A 17,534-nucleotide genomic window follows, 5' to 3' on the forward strand; every position below is an offset into this window, starting at 1 on the left:
TGTCCCATCTGATGACGGACGCTTGTGTTGCACCCGAAACGTCGTGATTTATTTTATTTCATATCTACGTGACTTTACCGAAAAAACCAAAGAGTATGAACCGGTCTCTCGACGTCATTAGGTGACAGGAACCAACACAGCCAGGCAATATTGCTCAGATGAAATAAAACCACTAAGAAAAGTAAAACAGCATTGCCTCTTTTGCAACAGGACCCAGGCCTGCGTGAAGTTCCATACGGTAGAGCAGCGTTTGCCACTCTGCGGTGTGTAAATGTGTGTAGACGTGTGTAGGCGTGTGTGGACGTACCTTTTCAAGAAAAGTAAGAATTGGTTCCTGCTGCTCTCTTGAGAAGTCCAGAAGTCCTTTAAGCCAAATGTCGAGTTCTCTCCACGTGAACTCAAACACTCCGCTGTCTCGCAAAATCTGTAATGCAAAAGCGAGAAATAACATTCATCAGAGTCAAGGCGTCAGGTGCCCGATTTGTGCATTTTATGGGCAGGAATTTCCTTCAACGTTGAACATAAACACGGTCAAGTCTTCAGAGGGCAGATCGGTCAGTCACGAGCGGTGAGACACGGACGGTGAGTCACGATCGGTGAGACACAAGCGGTGAGACACGGACGGTGAGTCACGGGTGGTGGGACTCGAGCGGTGAGACACGGGCGGTGAGACACGGGCGGTGGGACACGAGCGGTGAGACACGGGCGGTGAGACACGGGCGGTGAGTCACGAGTGGTGAGTCACGAGTGGTGAGTCACGAGCAGTGAGACACGGGCGGTGAGTCACGAGCGGTGAGAAACGGGCGGTGAGTCACGGGCGGTGAGACACGAGTGGTGGGACTCGAGCGGTGAGACATGGGCGGTGAGACACGAGCGGTGAGACTCGAGCGGTGAGACACGGGCGGTGAGACACGAGCGGTGAGACACGAGCGGTGAGTCACGAGTGGTGAGACACGGGCGGTGAGACACGGGCAGTGAGACACGAGCGGTGAGACTCGAGCGGTGAGACACGGGCGGTGAGACACGGGCGGTGAGACACGAGCGGTGAGTCACAGAGTGTACCCACTGAGCCATTCTGCTACTCATGGTCTCTGTGGGTTCAGAATAGTTTATCTCTCTCTTTTAAACCTTCATCCTCCACTTTCACATGAAAACAGGACGTCTATGGGACGGCGACACGGCCCAGCGGTCGTGTGTTTGCTGGTCGCTGCAGAGCTTCACGTTGAAATCCGACAGGCCGTCCTGGTTAATACTCATTCAGCCTCAAGTTAAATGCAAGATGGTTGGAGGGAGCTCTATCTAAGAATCTGTAGCTCCCACGGAGTGGAATTCACTCCCGCTCCGTTTTCACCAAATTAAGTCCCTTCCACGACTTAAGACCCATTAAAAAACCTTTTTGTTTATTATAGCCTTTAATTGAGTTGACCTTGGTTTGGGCATGCTATGTACAACGTCGAGAGATGCAGTTTTGCATGACCGATGCTATATAGAAATGAATTACTGTACAGTTCTTCATCGATTATCCTGTGCTGGATTATCCAGCTCCAAAATGTATCCAGTGGTTCTGGGCTGATCAAGTGAAATTGGCAAAACTGCTCCAAAGGCTGTACCAGTTCAGCAATCGCCACCATGCATGTGACAAAAAGTATATATGCTTGATTTCAGTGTCAAATATTATATACATTACATTATACACGACAAACTAAAAAAACTAAAATACTGCACGGATATACGTTCTTCAAGGCTAATAACTACAGTAATGAAAACAGAAAATATACTGTGCGATCCAGAGAAAAGTACGTGTAATTCGGCATTCACCGGAGCACCAGTCTAGAGGCTGTACCAGTCTGGTGATCGTCAAACACAAGTTGTTGAACCAAGAGCGTAGTACGTACATCACCCCATGCAGAGTCTTCGAGATTGGAGTGGTAAGTATGGTAAAGTAAACAGAGTAACGTTTTACAGCAGGATATTTATTTTTGTCTTTGTATATATATTTATGCCAGCCTTTCATAGGTGCTCGCAAACAGCACTTGCCTCAACAGTCTGTTAAGGCTATACGGGGGATCTTTGTATTTGTGCATGTGTCCATGTGCGCATGGGGGAGACACCTTGACCAGCAGCTGCTGCGTAGCGCTCTGCAGTTGGGGGTGGTCGCTGCACACGAACATGCGCAGGAGGAGGTAGAAGGTCGACTTGTCGGAGCCGTCGCCCGTGCCGTCCGCCGCCCCCTCCACCAGCTCCTGAACAAGAGAGACGCGAACATGGCACATGTGTCATCTCACGTCATCTCACGTTCAGTTCGTGTAACCGGGGTGAGAACTCAAGAGAGCAGGAGAGAAAAGAGTCTCATTTGTAAGTACAACCTGCATCACAAAGAGAACAAAAGCAAAACATTGAGGTGAATAAATCTTGACTTAAAGCTTTCGTGACTGCAGGAATTCATATTCTTTGGGTCTTTCGGTAAAGCCTCGTAGATAGAAAAATACAAATATCACAACGTTTCGATCGCAACACAAGCCATCGTCATCAGGTGAAATATATATATAGCGGGAGTGCTGCTGAAGCAGGATGTTATATAAGTGGAGCTAGAGATGGAATTTGCATGTAAATGTAAGATCAGAGAGCTGATAAACCTCCACGAACCAACCAATCGGCTTTCCTTAAAACCCTCTGCTGCTAGACCACCCAGATTGTATGGCTTACCAAAAATCCATAAAGAAGGTATACCACTCCGGCCTATCGTCTCCACCATTGACTCACCCACCTACAAACTGGCCCGATTTCTGTCTGAAACCATACAACCATTCACTGGTAAGACCACCTCAGGTGTACTTAACTCAGCTCACTTGGTATCGCTAATTAAGGGCATCTCACTATCTCCAGGTGATTTGCATGTCAGTTTCGATGTAGTATCTTTGTTTACCAAAGTCCCTGTGCCTGACACCATTGCAATCATTGAAGATTTGGTCCAACAAGGACTGAATGCTGATGTACTGGCCCTGGTTAGACACTGCCTCACCAACACTTACTTTACGTGGAATGGAACATTCTACAAACAAGTTGAAGGTACCCCAATGGGTTCGGCCTTATCTCCAGTTGTAGCCAATGTTTTTATGGAAAAATTTGAGACACATGCCATCCAGGCATCCACCCGACGTCCTTCCTTGAGGAAGAGATACTTAGATGACACGTTCACCATCTGGCCACATGGCCTACCAGCACTGGGCCAATTCTTGAACCACATCAATTCCATACACCCAGCCATTAAATTCACCATGGAGGTGGAAAAGGATGGCAAGTTACCATTCTGGGATGTGTTCATCGAAACACACACTCTGTCTACAGGATAGCCACCAATACAGATGCCTACATAAAACCTGACTCCCACCACCATCCATCCCAGAAGAATTCCCTCATCAAAACTCTACACCATAGAGCTCATTGTATTTCCAACCATCACCACCTAGCCAATGAACTGGAGCACATACACCAAGCCCTCAAGATGAATAGATATTCCGACTACACAATCGATAAAGCCCAACCGTTGGGAAAGAACAATCTGAGGACCCAATCAAAACCATTACCTTGCCATACATAGCAGGGGTTACCAAAAATATTTCCAAAATCATGAGCAAACACAAGATCCAGGTTCGAATCAACACAGTACATAACATTCTAGCGGGGCTTGGTGAGCGCTGATAGCGTGGGCTCCCACGAGGGGGAGCGGGAGAGAGTGTCAGCCCAAGGGCAGGGTTGCCCCGGGCCATGGCACTCTGGTTGACCCTGCAGACACGTGATCGAGAGTGTCCATAGAGAGGCCCCCAGGTGGGGGGACGAGGGGGTGATCACGTGTCCAGGGAGAGCTCTCGAGAGGGAGCTAGAAGGCTCCAGAAGGTGGGCAGGGCCAAGGGCAGAGCGGCGTAGGGGGACATAAGGCGGGTCCCTGAGAGGGACCGGGGTTGCTGCATTCTACAAGCTGAAGCTGCACGTCCACCAGCTGAAGCCTACATCTCAAGCTGGAAGCTCTACGTCTTCGAGGCAAACACGTGGTCGCGGAGCCGAGTAGGGATCCGACCCTTCGCAGCAGTAACTCCTCTGTATAGAGTAGGTAAAAGCTGGGTGGTCACCACCCTAGGCTGTATCTGCTGAAGGGGCAGTTACCCCTTGTGTTACGTGTCACAAATAAACGTGTTGTCTTTAAAAGGAACAATGTCTGCGACTCAGTTGGACTCACGACACTTACATTGACATGCAAATCTCTCACAATACAATGGCCACCTCCACAGCTGCGTCGTCGAGGTATATCAGCTCTGGATCTTACATTTACATGCAAATTCCATCTCTAGCCCCACCCACTTACCCTTGGGCTAAAACCCATCTCAAACCTATGTAACATTCTGCTTCAACAGCTCTCCTGGTATATATATATTTTTCACCTGATGACGATTGCTTGTGTTGCGATCGAAACGTCGTGATATTTTCATTATTTTTCTATCTACGTGGCTTTACCGAAAGACCCCAAAAAATGAGGTGAATAGCTTGAGCGCAGGACACAAATGCCCGATGCAATTAACGATCCATCTTCTGTAAACGCACGAACCAACGCGCCACCATTTAGCGAAGCAATCCAGAGCTTTAATTGGATTATTTGTTTTACTTGACATGAGCGCATTTCAACCACATTTAGCGCCAACTCTGATTAGCACAGTTAGCTACGTATGGTGCGAAAGAACTTCAATATACAAACATACATAGACCCTGCTGCCCATTTCAGTGTTGCGATTATTGACACGATTCAGAAAGTTTCTGTTGAAGGGCATTGGCTTCCGGCACTGAGTAAGTGTGCATACCCGGCATTTAAACCACGCGTAGCGAGACACGGGCAGAGCCAGCATCAGCTGCAGGGTCCGGTACTGCAGGATGGGTGGGGTGCCCTCGCTTGTGACTCCTGCAGCAAAGACACAGACACACATATCATTTGTGTAGCCTCTACCAGACTGCCCGGGCAAGTGCTGTTCGCGAGTAGCACGTATTAAGGCCGGCCCAGCTCACGAGGGGGTGGGTGGCCAGTACCACGCATGGCCACGTTTGTCTCCTGAGTGTCGATGTTTACTACATATCTCATAAAAGGTATTAATTTGAGGCTGAGTCAACCTAAGACAGTCCCAGGACCGGTTCAGATAATCGTCACCGGTGTTGGCGGGAAGCTCGATTCAAACTCGGGTCACCGGGTTGATGGCACAGCATGCTAACTACTGTGCTACTGCCCCAAAGACAGAGACACACACAGAAACACACTCGCACACGTACAGCCACATGAAGAAAAACAGACGACAGTAGCACGCACACAAACGGACCTGGACAATATGTGATTATGCAAGTTTACTCAGGGTTATGGATAGGCCTCACTGAGTCACGTTAAGTTTATCACAGTAGGGGGGGCAATGTTGCTGTTGCCATGTGCGATCCCAGTTGAGTAATTTGCAGGAAATCATTCAGCATTGGGATGCTTGGCCAATAACCGTTACACTGTGTGTGATTTTTAGCAATGGGAGGGAAACTGGAGACCCTGGGAGAAACCTACGCAGAACAGGGGGAGAGAGAGAACACAAACTCCTCATGGAATGTGCCCTCGTCATTAAATGAACCCAGACTCTACTGGCCGTGAGGCGCGAACATCGGCGCCGCGACACCGCCACCATGCCGCCGCCCACCGGTTGCGCGGGAAGTTTCTGTCCGTGTGGTGAACTGGTTAATTGGATTTTTATGTTTTTGTTCTTTTTTTTCTTCACGTGGTTACTGATAATATGACACAATCGCTTTCGACAACCCCCCCCCCCCACGAGTCTCAACACGCCACGCCAAATCGCTCCACGCACCGACGAGCAGCTTGCTGAAGTCGAAGGAGCTCTGCGCCAGTAGGTGCGGGGCCACCTGCTGATACAAGCGCAGCACGTGCAGCAGCTCCGCCTTCAGCAGCATCTCCTGCACCTCTCCCAGCTCTGCACACCCACAGAGGTGGGACAAATTGGAGCAATCGGCGACCGGTCCGCAACGACCACAGACATACAACCGGTGCGCCACTTCCAAACGTTGAGATTTCCGCAGGACCAGCTGAGGTCCCCTGCCAACCCCTCTGAGCTCACGGCGGAGATGCTATGGACTGCCGGGAAGAACGCCAATGATCGGTGGGCACCTATGAATGGGCCGGCACGGCACACGAGGTCGCCTTGTTCTCCCCGATGCTGATATTTACACACCGCACCGGGTACTTGTGTAATAAACGACTTCCACCACTTTTTGTGAATTGCGTCTTTCTTTATTAGTTGCGACTGCTCGGCTTCACACTCTCTTTCCAGATGGTCCCTCTCTCTCTCTCTTCCACACCGCGGCACGCGCTCACTGCTTCTCCGCTCCGCGCGCGGCTTCCCTCGCCCTCGCGTTCACCGCACCCCGCTGGTTGACAGCGTCGGAGATCGCGAGAGCGCTGCCCTCGAGGCTGCCACGTGGTCGATGGCTGACGAGGTGGAGAAGATGCAGTCCGGACCCAGGCTTCCACACCGACTCCCTCTCCAGCCTCCCCTTATATCCGCCTCGGCGGAGCCAAGCCCCGCCTCTAACCACGCCCCCCTCAGAACCTTCCCGATGGTTCCCGCATACCCCCTGTGAGCTCCGCCCGTGAACTTCGGCCCAGATGGAACCCATAGCCCTGATTGGCTATCACCGATGAGGCAATGCCTATGCAGCCCTCCGTCACCTGTCGGTGTGCTCTCTCATTACACTCGTTAAGGCTGAGTCCACCTGTGGGAGGCCCAGGACCAGATCAGATATTCACCGCTGCTATTGTGAGCGGGATTCGAACTCGGGTCGTCGAATTCGTAAAGCGGTGCACTAACCGCTACACTACCGCTCCAAAGACAAAGATCCCCCGTATAGCAGAGGTCGCAATCGGGTACCCGATACCCGTACCCTACCCGATACCCGGCTACCCGTACCCAGCCGGGTACGGGTACCCATTTGCGACCCTGGTGTGGCCGGGTACGGGTAAGGAATCAAAACCCGTTTGCGACCTCTGCCGTATAGCCTTTAACAGACTGTCGGGGCAAGTTCTGTTAACGAGCACCTATGAAGGCCGGCACACAAGGGCGTGGGGTGGTCAGCACCACACCCGGCCACTTGTTGTCTCCCCAGTGACGATGCTTAAACACCACACCGGGTACTCATTTGAGGCCGAGTTGACCTAGGGGAGGCCCAGTTCACACAATCGTTACTGGTGTTGACCATGAGCGGGAATCGAACTCAGGTCGCTGGGTTTGGAGAGCAGCGTGCTAACTGCTTCACTACCGCTCCCCACCCACACACACACATACACACGCCCGCCCTCTTGCAAAACAGCAGCAACCGGCGCTGTGCGCCACTCTGCTCCGTCTCCTTGGGGCCTGTGTGCTGTGTTCCGTCTCTCACCCTTCCCTTCGTCCTTCTCACAAGCCGGCTCCTGGGCAGGCACAGCCTCTGAAGCCTTCACCGGGCCAGAGATTTGATTCCAGGCAGAAATGAGGGATGTCACATCCGGCAGCACCTGGAGCAAATAAAACACAGAGTAAACAATCCACAGAGTAAACAAGAGGAAACAACACAGATGAAACAACAAAATAACGAATACATGGAGTAAACAACAGAGTAAAAAATAGAGTAAACAGAATAAGCAACAGTAAACAATTCACAGGGCAAAGACACTGTAAATAACACACAGAGTAAATAAAACATGGAGTAATCAACAGGTAGTAACCAACACATGGACTAAACAACACACACGGTAAACAGTCAACAACACATGGAGTAAAAACATAAAGTATACAACAGAATAAACAATGCACGCAGTAATCAACATACGTAGTAAAACACAGAGTAAACAACACAGTAAAACAACACGAAGAGTAAAACAACACAGAGTAAACAACACACAGAGTGAATATGGAGTGATCCACACACCATCACAAAATGACTGCTGAGTGAGATCTCCCGGCTCAGATGAGGAAGTGCATCTCCATTGCTAATCCAGAGCAAAGTGTAAACAAAATCCACATGCCTTTGGCAGGGACGAGACCACTAGAGGGATAAATGCTCACGATCTTCCGCTCAGCAGCAACGACTTGCAGGGGGTTTTGTTTAACCCCGTCGGCGAAGCGGATGGCGCGTGGCATCTCAGAGATGCCACACCGGCGAAAAATTAACGAGGCTCGTCGCATTCCAACCACGTGGACCGCACCTTGCCGATGGCCTCGGACAACGCGGTGCGCAGCTCCTGCAGCTCCCGCTGAGAGTAGGGGCCACCTCCTCCACCGGCGGTGCCACCGGCGGCATCACATGCGTCACCACCGCCCCCAGCACCGCAGCGCTCCATGCTGCCGAGCATCCGCGTCAGCATGAGCGAGATGAGCGAAAGGGTGGTGTGCCTCACCACGCTGTGCGGGACCTGCAGGGCGCAGGGCGCGGGGACACCACGATCGGGCGCATGGCCGCCAACGGACGGGTCAGGGCGCGAGAGTCACAGACGCATCCCAGCTGTTGCCGCTGTGATCAATGGGTTTTATTATTATCATTATTGTCACTACTATTACAACTATGCTGGTTTACCCAGGAAAGCCTCACTCAGTGCCAAGAATCTAAAACCCATCTCTTCTCCCCTAGCCCATCATCATCATCCTGCTACTCCTTGCGCCCCATGCTACGACCAGGCCTACCCCAACCCCTATCACTACCCCTATCACCATCCCAAACTCTATCACTACCCCAACCGCAGTTTTTCTTCCATTCCAATGCTGTATGTGTACATCATCAAAACAAAACTAGAAGAAAAACTACAAATAAAATTAGTTTATCGGTACCGAGGCTCCCACAAGGCAATGCGGGAGGCACAGTTTGGCGCCAACTATCATCGAGTGCAGTCGTTTTGCTATGGTTTTCTGGGGCAAGTACTGTCTTTAAAAACAATGGCGCTTGGCCTCTCCAAATAAAATTTACGCCGAGCCGCTTGCGTGTTCCAAGATTCAGAGATGAACGGGACCCCACCCTGCAACTTGCAGACGTCTCGGAATGGTAAAGGGTTAGGAGGCCCCATCGAGGAATTTCTGTATATTTTCTCATATCGGAATGAAAATAAACATTTAATTTTTCAACTAAGTAAAACGTATAACTTCTAAATAAAAAATTTCGGCGGATTTAAAGGCCTCTCATAATGTGAGGCCCTAAGCTGTAGCTAACTTATCTTGTGCCTAAATCTAGGCCTGTTGATGCACGACTGCCATCTAGAGCCAAAATCTCACTTTAACTGTTCTGTTGCGAGCGTTTAATCGCGGCCAATAAACGTCACAGCCCAAAGTTAGTGGTGGACGCTGTCACGCGAGCGTGCACCGCGCAAGGCTCACGTTGAGGCCCTGCGTGAGCATCGCCCGGGTGGCCACCGGGGGGGTGGTCGTCACCATGACCACGGCGACAGCACGAGGCAGGGCCAAGCGCTCCGGCAAATCGAACAGCGGCGAGACGAGCGGCTGGACATCGTAGACCTGAAAGGAGGGGGGGGGGGGGGATGGAGGCGCCGGTTAGCACGCTATGACATGCCGCTCAGTGGGGATCGGCATAATGTACGCGGAGGCTGTTGGCCTCCGTTGGGCGCTGCAGTGGCGAGATGTTAACTCCCTTGCCTGGCATGCAGAAAGTCGTGGCTTTGATCCCGATCCTGACACCCGAATATTTTGGAGTTTGCATGTCTCTCTGGGTCCTTCCGTTTTTCCCTCCATATTCAGAAACATGTGTTTTAGAGTATTTTGCTTCTGCTATAAATTTCCATGTGATAAGACACTTTGTTGAACTTTCATGTGTGGCCAAGTCGCTTCTGAAAAATAGCTACGTAGCTCAGTAGGCTATATCTGGTAAAATAAAAAATAGTTAATAGTTATCGGGATACCCGGTCGACGAGTTTCCGCAGTAAACAGATTTGCTGCACAAATGCTGGCGACGGACATGACCATTATAACCAAGATGTGAAGGCGGCCAATGCAGCGGTGGAATGGTTGGACGCCAGACTCACAACCCCCCCGAGGTCGCTGGTTCAATCCCCGGAGTGCCTCTGTCTATTCAGTGGTGTACAGAAAGTCCTCGCTTAATGCGTGGTGTTCACACTAAAACGTATTTTCACAAGAATTCAGTGCTTCCATTAGAGTACACTTTTGCAGAAAGCGGAAGGCGCACCGTTATAACTCGGTACAAGGCTGTTAAAACTGGGAACTCACGCCGTAATAATGCAAAATGTGCCTGTTATAACGCTAAACGCGCGCTTTTAAAATGTGAAACACATGCACACAACAGTCATTACCCAAAATACACACACAACACTCACTTTGCACTCAAACTGCACGAGCGCCCGTAAAGAGAACGTAGAGAATCGATTCCATTCCGACGTAGTGACGCACGCCGTCACACGGTGTCACACGGCGTCACATACGACGTCACACATGGCGCAGGGGAGCGGGGGGTGAGCGGCGCCATCACCTGCCGCAGGAAGCGCACGTTGCGCAGCCAAGCGGAGCGCGCGCGCGGCATGAAACTAATGTCGGTCTGCTGGAGGTAGCGGCCTAGCAGGTCGGGGCAGGCCCGTAGCAGCTCCACAGCGAGGCGTCCCGTCCAGGGCTCCTCGCACACAGAGGAGCGGAGGTCCAGCAGCAACTGCAGCAGTATCAGGTTGCCACTCCTGATGGGAGAATGGAAGAAGCGCGCGGGGAGTCACGCGATGCTACGCACGGCAATGCTGGAGAACGCACACGACCCTGTGACGGATTCTTTGATACCGCGTTGTTAGTGGTGCACAACCACGAAAAAAACTCAACGTATATTCGGCATCAACACTGTGTGGCCTTAAATGGAAAAAATATATAAAATAGGTGGCGTTTCTAACAGAGGAGTTCCTGTACTCTCAAAACAGGATGTGAGCGAGCCTGTCTGATGAGATAAGGAATGTCAAAACTGGTCCAGAGTTTGCTTGAATATTAAACCAATGCCACGAATAATAGTTTCACCTTTGTGAGCGATGCACTCGAGCGATGATAAGGTGTGCATATATCCCCCCCCCCCCCCTGCGGCCCCTTCTCCTCCTCCTCGTCCTCCTCACCTGGAGGAGGTCCCCAGGCTGGGGTCCCGAAAGGCGATTCCGGTCTTCACCGAGCAGCAGAGATGCAGCAAGAAGTCGTAGGCCAAGTCGCACACTAGCGCTCTCCCCGCCTCGCTCCCATCCGTCGTCTTGAGCAGATGCACAGCGCCAAGTACACATGCCAAGTCCTCGCTTAACGTGCGGTGTGCACACCACAACGTGTTTTTGCCATAACGTAGTTTTTCCGTTAGGCAACACATTTTGCAGAAGGCGGACTGCGCAACGTTATAATGCCGAACGTGCGTCGTTATAATGCAGAACGCGCTCCGGTACTGGAGTACAGTCTGTGTTCCGGCATCATCTTTATGTGTGCGTAGCATCATCTCACTCCCTCATCTCCTGAACTCGACATCTCTCTCTCTCACTTTACATTCAAATAAATGGCTGTCACACATAGCGTATCTATAGAAAAACTATGTAAACACAACACATTTAAAAAGAAACCTGTAAAACTGTCTACTGTCAAATGAAAACAATAATAAAACGAGCTGGAACGTCACCCCCACCGTCACCGTTATTCCTTACAGGAAAATCACTCCCCCCCCACTTAACGCAAATTTACTTCACGTGGCAATTCTCAGGTACGCAGCCCCCCGCGTTAAGCGGGGGACTCGCTGTACTGCAGGCCATGTCTGTGAAACACACCAGCGGCTTCCATTGCCACAGCCTTGCGCCACGAGAATGGCTGGCGCACACATACACTCAACGTGTTGGATTGTGAACCTGCTCTCGGTGCAAGGGGCTGGCATCGCCTCGCTGTACGAAGACGACGCGCCGCGGAGTCTCTCACCTCGTCGCTCACGTCATCCACGCCGTCCCATTTGAACACGCCGGCGATCTGGTTGAGGATGGCTGCCGTGAAGAACCTCACTTTCTGAGTCTTGCTCACGCACGGGTTTTCAACGACCTGAGGGCACGGAGCATTCGTGACGCGAGGAGAGGAGAGACTACACCCACACGTACACGAAACACTCCCACACCGTGCAGAGACTACACCCGCGTGTACGCGAAACACTCGCACACCACGCAGAGACTACACCCGCGTGTACACGAAACACTCGCACACCACGTGGACAGCAGAGACTACACCCACACGTACACGAAACACTCCCACACCGTGCAGAGACTACACCCGCGTGTATGCGAAACACTCGCACACCACGTGGACAGCAGAGACTACACCCACACGTACACGAAACACTCCCACACCGTGCAGAGACTACACCCGCGTGTACGCGAAACACTCCCACACCACGCAGAGACTACACCCGCGTGTACGCGAAACACTCACACACCACACAGAGACTACACCTGGTGTACGTTAGAGAGGGAGAGCGTGCTGGGTCACCTTCTGTCGCAGCGTGCACAGCAGGAGGTTCACGGTGGACACTCGGTCCTCCTTTAGCCCGGCGCGGAACACATCAATCAGGAAATCTGAAACAAAAATACGGAGGTTAAACTGCCTGCCTACACAGACACCGTGACGGACACACACGTAGAGGTCAAACAGTCACACGCAGGCATGCAGCACGGAAAATCCTCGCTTAGCGCGTGGTGTTGACACTATAACGCGTTTCGCTATAATGCGGTTCTTCCATTAGGGAACACTTGTATACAACGCGGAATACGCCGATTACAATGTGGAACACGCACCGTTATAACGCAGAATCAGCACTGTTATAACGCGTTTACTGAGTGATCGATGAAGAAATACTTTCTTGAGCTGTACGGCTGAGCGGTACAGTGATACGCGGATTGATACAATAAAATAAATTAAATAATAGCATACGACATTTCGATTGCAACACAAGCAATCATCATTATTTTATCTTTATACGTGACTTTACCGAAAGAACCAAAGAAAAACAGAGCACTGTCAAGAGAAAAAGATATGACTATGGACTGAAAGGGTATCCCTACATTCACCATTATTCCTTACAGGAAAAATCACTCTAGCTTAACGCAAATTCACTTTATGTGGAAATTCTCAGGAACGCAAATCCCCCATGTTAAGCGAGGACTTACTGTAGTTACAGGCAGATACCTCAGTGACATTTATTCATGAGCAGGCCAGAGCTCGTTGAGATTCCCCGAAGTTAAACAGCTCGGCAAGTTAAACGTTTTTATTATTTTACCAGGTAAGGCACACTGGGCTATGTAGTTATTATACTGAAGCGACCTGGCACCACATGATAGCTCAACGAAGTGGCTTATCATGTGGAAACTTAGAGCAGCCAAACGATCAGAACGCATGTTGATTCTAAATGTGGAGAGAAAACCGGAGGACCCGAAGAAAAACCCACGTGACCACGGAAAGAGAGACATGCGAACTCCGAATATACAAGTGTCAGTGTCGGGGAATCGAACCCACGACCTCCTGTATACCAAGTGAGGCAGTTAACATCTCGCCACCACAGTGCCATCACCCCTCCTCCAAAGTTCCCTCAGAGTGCTCGGCACGGGACTCAGGCTGCTCGCGAGCTCCTCGGCTCTTCGGATTTTCATTCCGTGCAGCTGCGTGCCTTTTCGGATGTGCGCCAGCATAACGCAGGCCAGGCTCACCTTTAAGCTCCAGGACTTGGCGGACGGTGTTGGCATCGCCACTGATGAGAAACGAGAGGGCGAAACGCACGTACGCCATGCGGATGTCTTCTTTGCGCTGGGGAACACGCATGCACACAAACGAGAACGGGAGTCGTGAACTTAATTATTCATTGCTACGTTGGTTCACTCAAAAAAGTCTCACCGAGTCTCAAGGCTTGTTTTTATTGTTTCAGGAAGGTCTTGCCAGGCTTTTGCAATTGGGGGTCGGTGTTGCTGTGTTCTATTCCCATGGAGTTATTTGTGGTGCGATTTTTCGAATGTTTAACCATCAGAATAATAAAAATCTTGATTTATCCCGGAGGAGGAATCCGACGAGCTATTATGAAGCTCTTTTTCAGATGTCCAGTCAGGACGGGTGAGCAAATTTATAGCATTTGGCTGCTAATCAAATTCCATATTATAAGCCACTTCATTGGATTATAATTTGTGACCAGGTCGCTTCTAAAAAATAACTTTTTACCTGGTAAAATGTAATATTTTTAGTTTGGTTTACAACAAAACCAAAAACTATAGGAGTGCAACATTGGAGGAAAGGTAAGCAAGTCACTAAAAGTAAGTAATGAAAAGTATACAAGTATAGAGTAGTGTGAGCAACCATGAGGGGGCGAACAGAGGGAGGTGTGAGCGAGTTGACAGTTAAGGATCACGTCATGCCACGGGTGGTGTAAGAGGTACCTTCGGAAACAAAGGTGGGTCCGAGCTAGGGGGAGGAGCTGCCAAAGGGGTAGTTAAGGGGGACCCCGTGACGAAGGCAAGGTCGTTGTGGGGAGCCAGGGCAAGGACCAGCTGGAAGAAGCGAGCTAAGGGGATAGCCGAGAGTAGGGTCCGGAGTATTCAGTAGGGATCGGCTGAGAAAGGGTTTCTCTCTTCTCGTCGCCGGACGGTGTTGGATGAGCCCCTGTTCCGGGCAGACGAGTGAGAGAGCCCTTAAGGATAGCCAAAGGCAGGACCAGGTACTGTTCAGAGTCCAGGGTAAGGACCTAGATAGGGAGCACCTACCTCTGGTGTGAGTTAGAGTGTTGAGTTCAACAGTGTTTAATAAACAGCAACAGCCCTAGTCTCAGAGTGGTTCTACTGTACAACACAAGTACAAATTGCATAAGTACTTCAATTCCTGCCAGGACACGATGGCCTACTCTTGAATGAAGTCATGGCATCTTTGACATCTGCTGTGCAGCAAACAGCATCTATATATCTGTACACAGAAGACCCGTAGGATCATTGATGACGATCATTGGATTCAAACCGCAAAACTTTGCGAAGAGCGGCGAATGTGCGCCGGGCACGTACCTTGGCGTCGCGACGCCTCGCAAGGTACGGGAGAGACTTGTGGCTGAAATCAAAGTGTCCGAACAAATCTCGTGCAGCGTCAGCACCCTGCATCACCACAGCACACAGCAGCTTCAAGGCGGCGAGCACGCACCTGGGGCAGCACGCCACGCACACATATAAAGACAAAGACACACCACACACACAAAGACATACATACAGCAGAGCGTAAACAATACGTACCCTCCACACCAGAGGCTCACAATATAATGCAGTCATCAGAACCATCAGGCATTAGTCTGCCTGTAGAGGTTGCTACCGTAATTACAATTGGGTAATTGTCGAATTTGGAGACATACAGTAGCCACACATACAAAAAGAATGGCACGTTTCATAATCAACAATGGTCTATCCACTGCTGGACTGGATTAAGATACCATCGCCATTCCTCACGTCTGGGCAATGCCACAACCCGTCTGACACCCGCACCACGAGCTGACCGCATCGTTCCATCTGCTCGGCGGTCAAACGCTTGTACGCAAGACTACTCAATGTGTTCGGCTGTGTCGGGAGGTGGAGGGTTTCACGATCATCCCACGGCCTAGGCCAAACATCATTTACGAATCCTCCCATGGACTGTGAAACACTATGTTCTTACGTTAAACTAAACCATGTTATTTAAACTAAACTATTTTTTATTTTACCAGGTAATGCCCACTGAGCTACATAGCTCTTTTTCAGAAGTGACCTGGCCACAAATGATAGCTCAACGAATTGGATTATCTAGTGGAAATGTATAGTATAAAAAACCAGAGGACTCTGAAAAAATCCATGCAACCACAGGGAGACAGAGGCACGCAAACTCCAAATATACAGCAGGCATCAGGGTCGGGATCGAACCTACGACCTCCTGTATACCAGACGAGGCAGTTAACATCTCCTAGCCACCGTGGCACCGATGTCTCCCCTCTGGAGCATGGCAGCTGATTTGGTGTGAGCGGTGGTGAGGCCAGTGAGGGGTCAGCCGCACCGGGCATCAGCCGACGACAAGCAGCTGTACATGAGCCTCATGTGGCCCTGCAGGAGCTTGCGCACCACCTCGGCCCCCACGCTCCAGTATCGAGCAAGGTCGCCCGCCGTGCGCAGCAGAATGGCCTCCAGCGCCTCCCACACCTTCGAGAGCTGCAACGACCACAACGCATGGTGCTGGTCACACCACATGATCCAGACACAACAAAGTATTCTGCCACAACACAGGGTCCCACTGTAATGCAGGAAACGAACACAACACAGCTGCAGCCTCAACACAGGGTCACCACAACGTAGGGTCCGACGATAACACAGAACACGACTACAACGCATAGTTTGACCACAACACAGGGTACCACCACAACACAGGGTACCACCACAGCACAGGGTACCACTACAACACAGGGTACCATCACAACACAGGGTACCGCCACAGCACAGGGTACCACCACAACACAGGGTACCACCACAGCACAGGGTACCACCACAGCAAAGGGTACCACCACAGCACAGGGTACCACTACAACACAGGGTACCACCACAGCACAGGGTACCACCACAACACATGGTACCATCACAACACAGGGTACCACCACAACACAGGGTACCACCACAACACAGGGTACCACCACAACACAGGGTACCACCACAGCACAGGGTACCACCACAACACAGGGTACCACCACAACACAGGGTACCATCACAGCACAGGGTACCACCACAACACAGGGTACCACCACAACACAGGGTACCACCACAACACAGGGTACCACCACAGCACAGGGTACCACCACAACACAGGGTACCACCACAACACAGGGTACCACCACAACACAGGGTACCACCACAGCACAGGGTACCACCACAACACAGGGTACCACCACAACACAGGGTACCATCACAACACAGGGTACCGCCACAGCACAGGGTACCACTACAACACAGGGTACCACCACAGCACAGGGTACCACCACAGAAAAGGGTACCACCACAGCAAAGGGTACCACCACAGCACAGGGTACCACCACAACACAGGGTACCACCACAGCACAGGGTACCACCACAACACAGGATACCACCACAACACAGGGTACCACCACCACAACACAGGTTACCACCACAACACAGGGTTTGTCCACACCGTGGGTCACGTCAGGGACGGGTCTCCCTCCAGGATTCGGCTACAACCATATTAGAAACAAACCTTAATACACAAAGCGCTACGGCACGGAAGCGGGGGAAGGAGATGAGATGGCAACACTACCAACCTCGCGGTCACGGAGCCGCTCCCCGTCGAGCAGCTTGAAGATCTCAGCGCACTCGCCCGAGATTTTCACGAAGCCCTCCACCACGTCGTGCAGCCCCTCCGCGGGCAGCTGCTTGCTCAGCGAGACGAACGTCTCCAGCGCTAAGCACCACGCAG

General features: G+C 51.1%; 1 protein-coding gene across 1 annotated transcript in view; it reads right to left on the bottom strand.

Annotated features, from left to right (window-relative positions):
• LOC144730113 (nucleolar pre-ribosomal-associated protein 1-like) overlaps positions 1-17,534 on the bottom strand; it is a 60,277-nt gene that overhangs the window by 41,431 nt on the left and 1,312 nt on the right. Inside the window, exons 3-17 of the mRNA XM_078610683.1 lie at positions 17,380-17,519; positions 16,113-16,264; positions 15,104-15,236; positions 13,772-13,868; positions 12,558-12,643; positions 12,000-12,116; positions 11,171-11,298; positions 10,555-10,753; positions 9,432-9,569; positions 8,273-8,479; positions 7,468-7,582; positions 5,883-6,005; positions 4,854-4,951; positions 2,112-2,243; positions 308-424 (exon numbers count right to left, since the gene is read on the bottom strand). Coding sequence (XP_078466809.1) covers positions 308-424; positions 2,112-2,243; positions 4,854-4,951; positions 5,883-6,005; positions 7,468-7,582; positions 8,273-8,479; positions 9,432-9,569; positions 10,555-10,753; positions 11,171-11,298; positions 12,000-12,116; positions 12,558-12,643; positions 13,772-13,868; positions 15,104-15,236; positions 16,113-16,264; positions 17,380-17,519 — 1,982 coding nt within the window. The remainder of the gene's footprint in view (positions 1-307; positions 425-2,111; positions 2,244-4,853; positions 4,952-5,882; positions 6,006-7,467; positions 7,583-8,272; positions 8,480-9,431; positions 9,570-10,554; positions 10,754-11,170; positions 11,299-11,999; positions 12,117-12,557; positions 12,644-13,771; positions 13,869-15,103; positions 15,237-16,112; positions 16,265-17,379; positions 17,520-17,534) is intronic.

The sequence above is a fragment of the Lampetra planeri genome, chromosome 2 (assembly GCF_965212315.1).
Source record: "Lampetra planeri chromosome 2, kcLamPlan1.2.h2, whole genome shotgun sequence".
Taxonomy (NCBI): domain Eukaryota; kingdom Metazoa; phylum Chordata; class Hyperoartia; order Petromyzontiformes; family Petromyzontidae; genus Lampetra; species Lampetra planeri.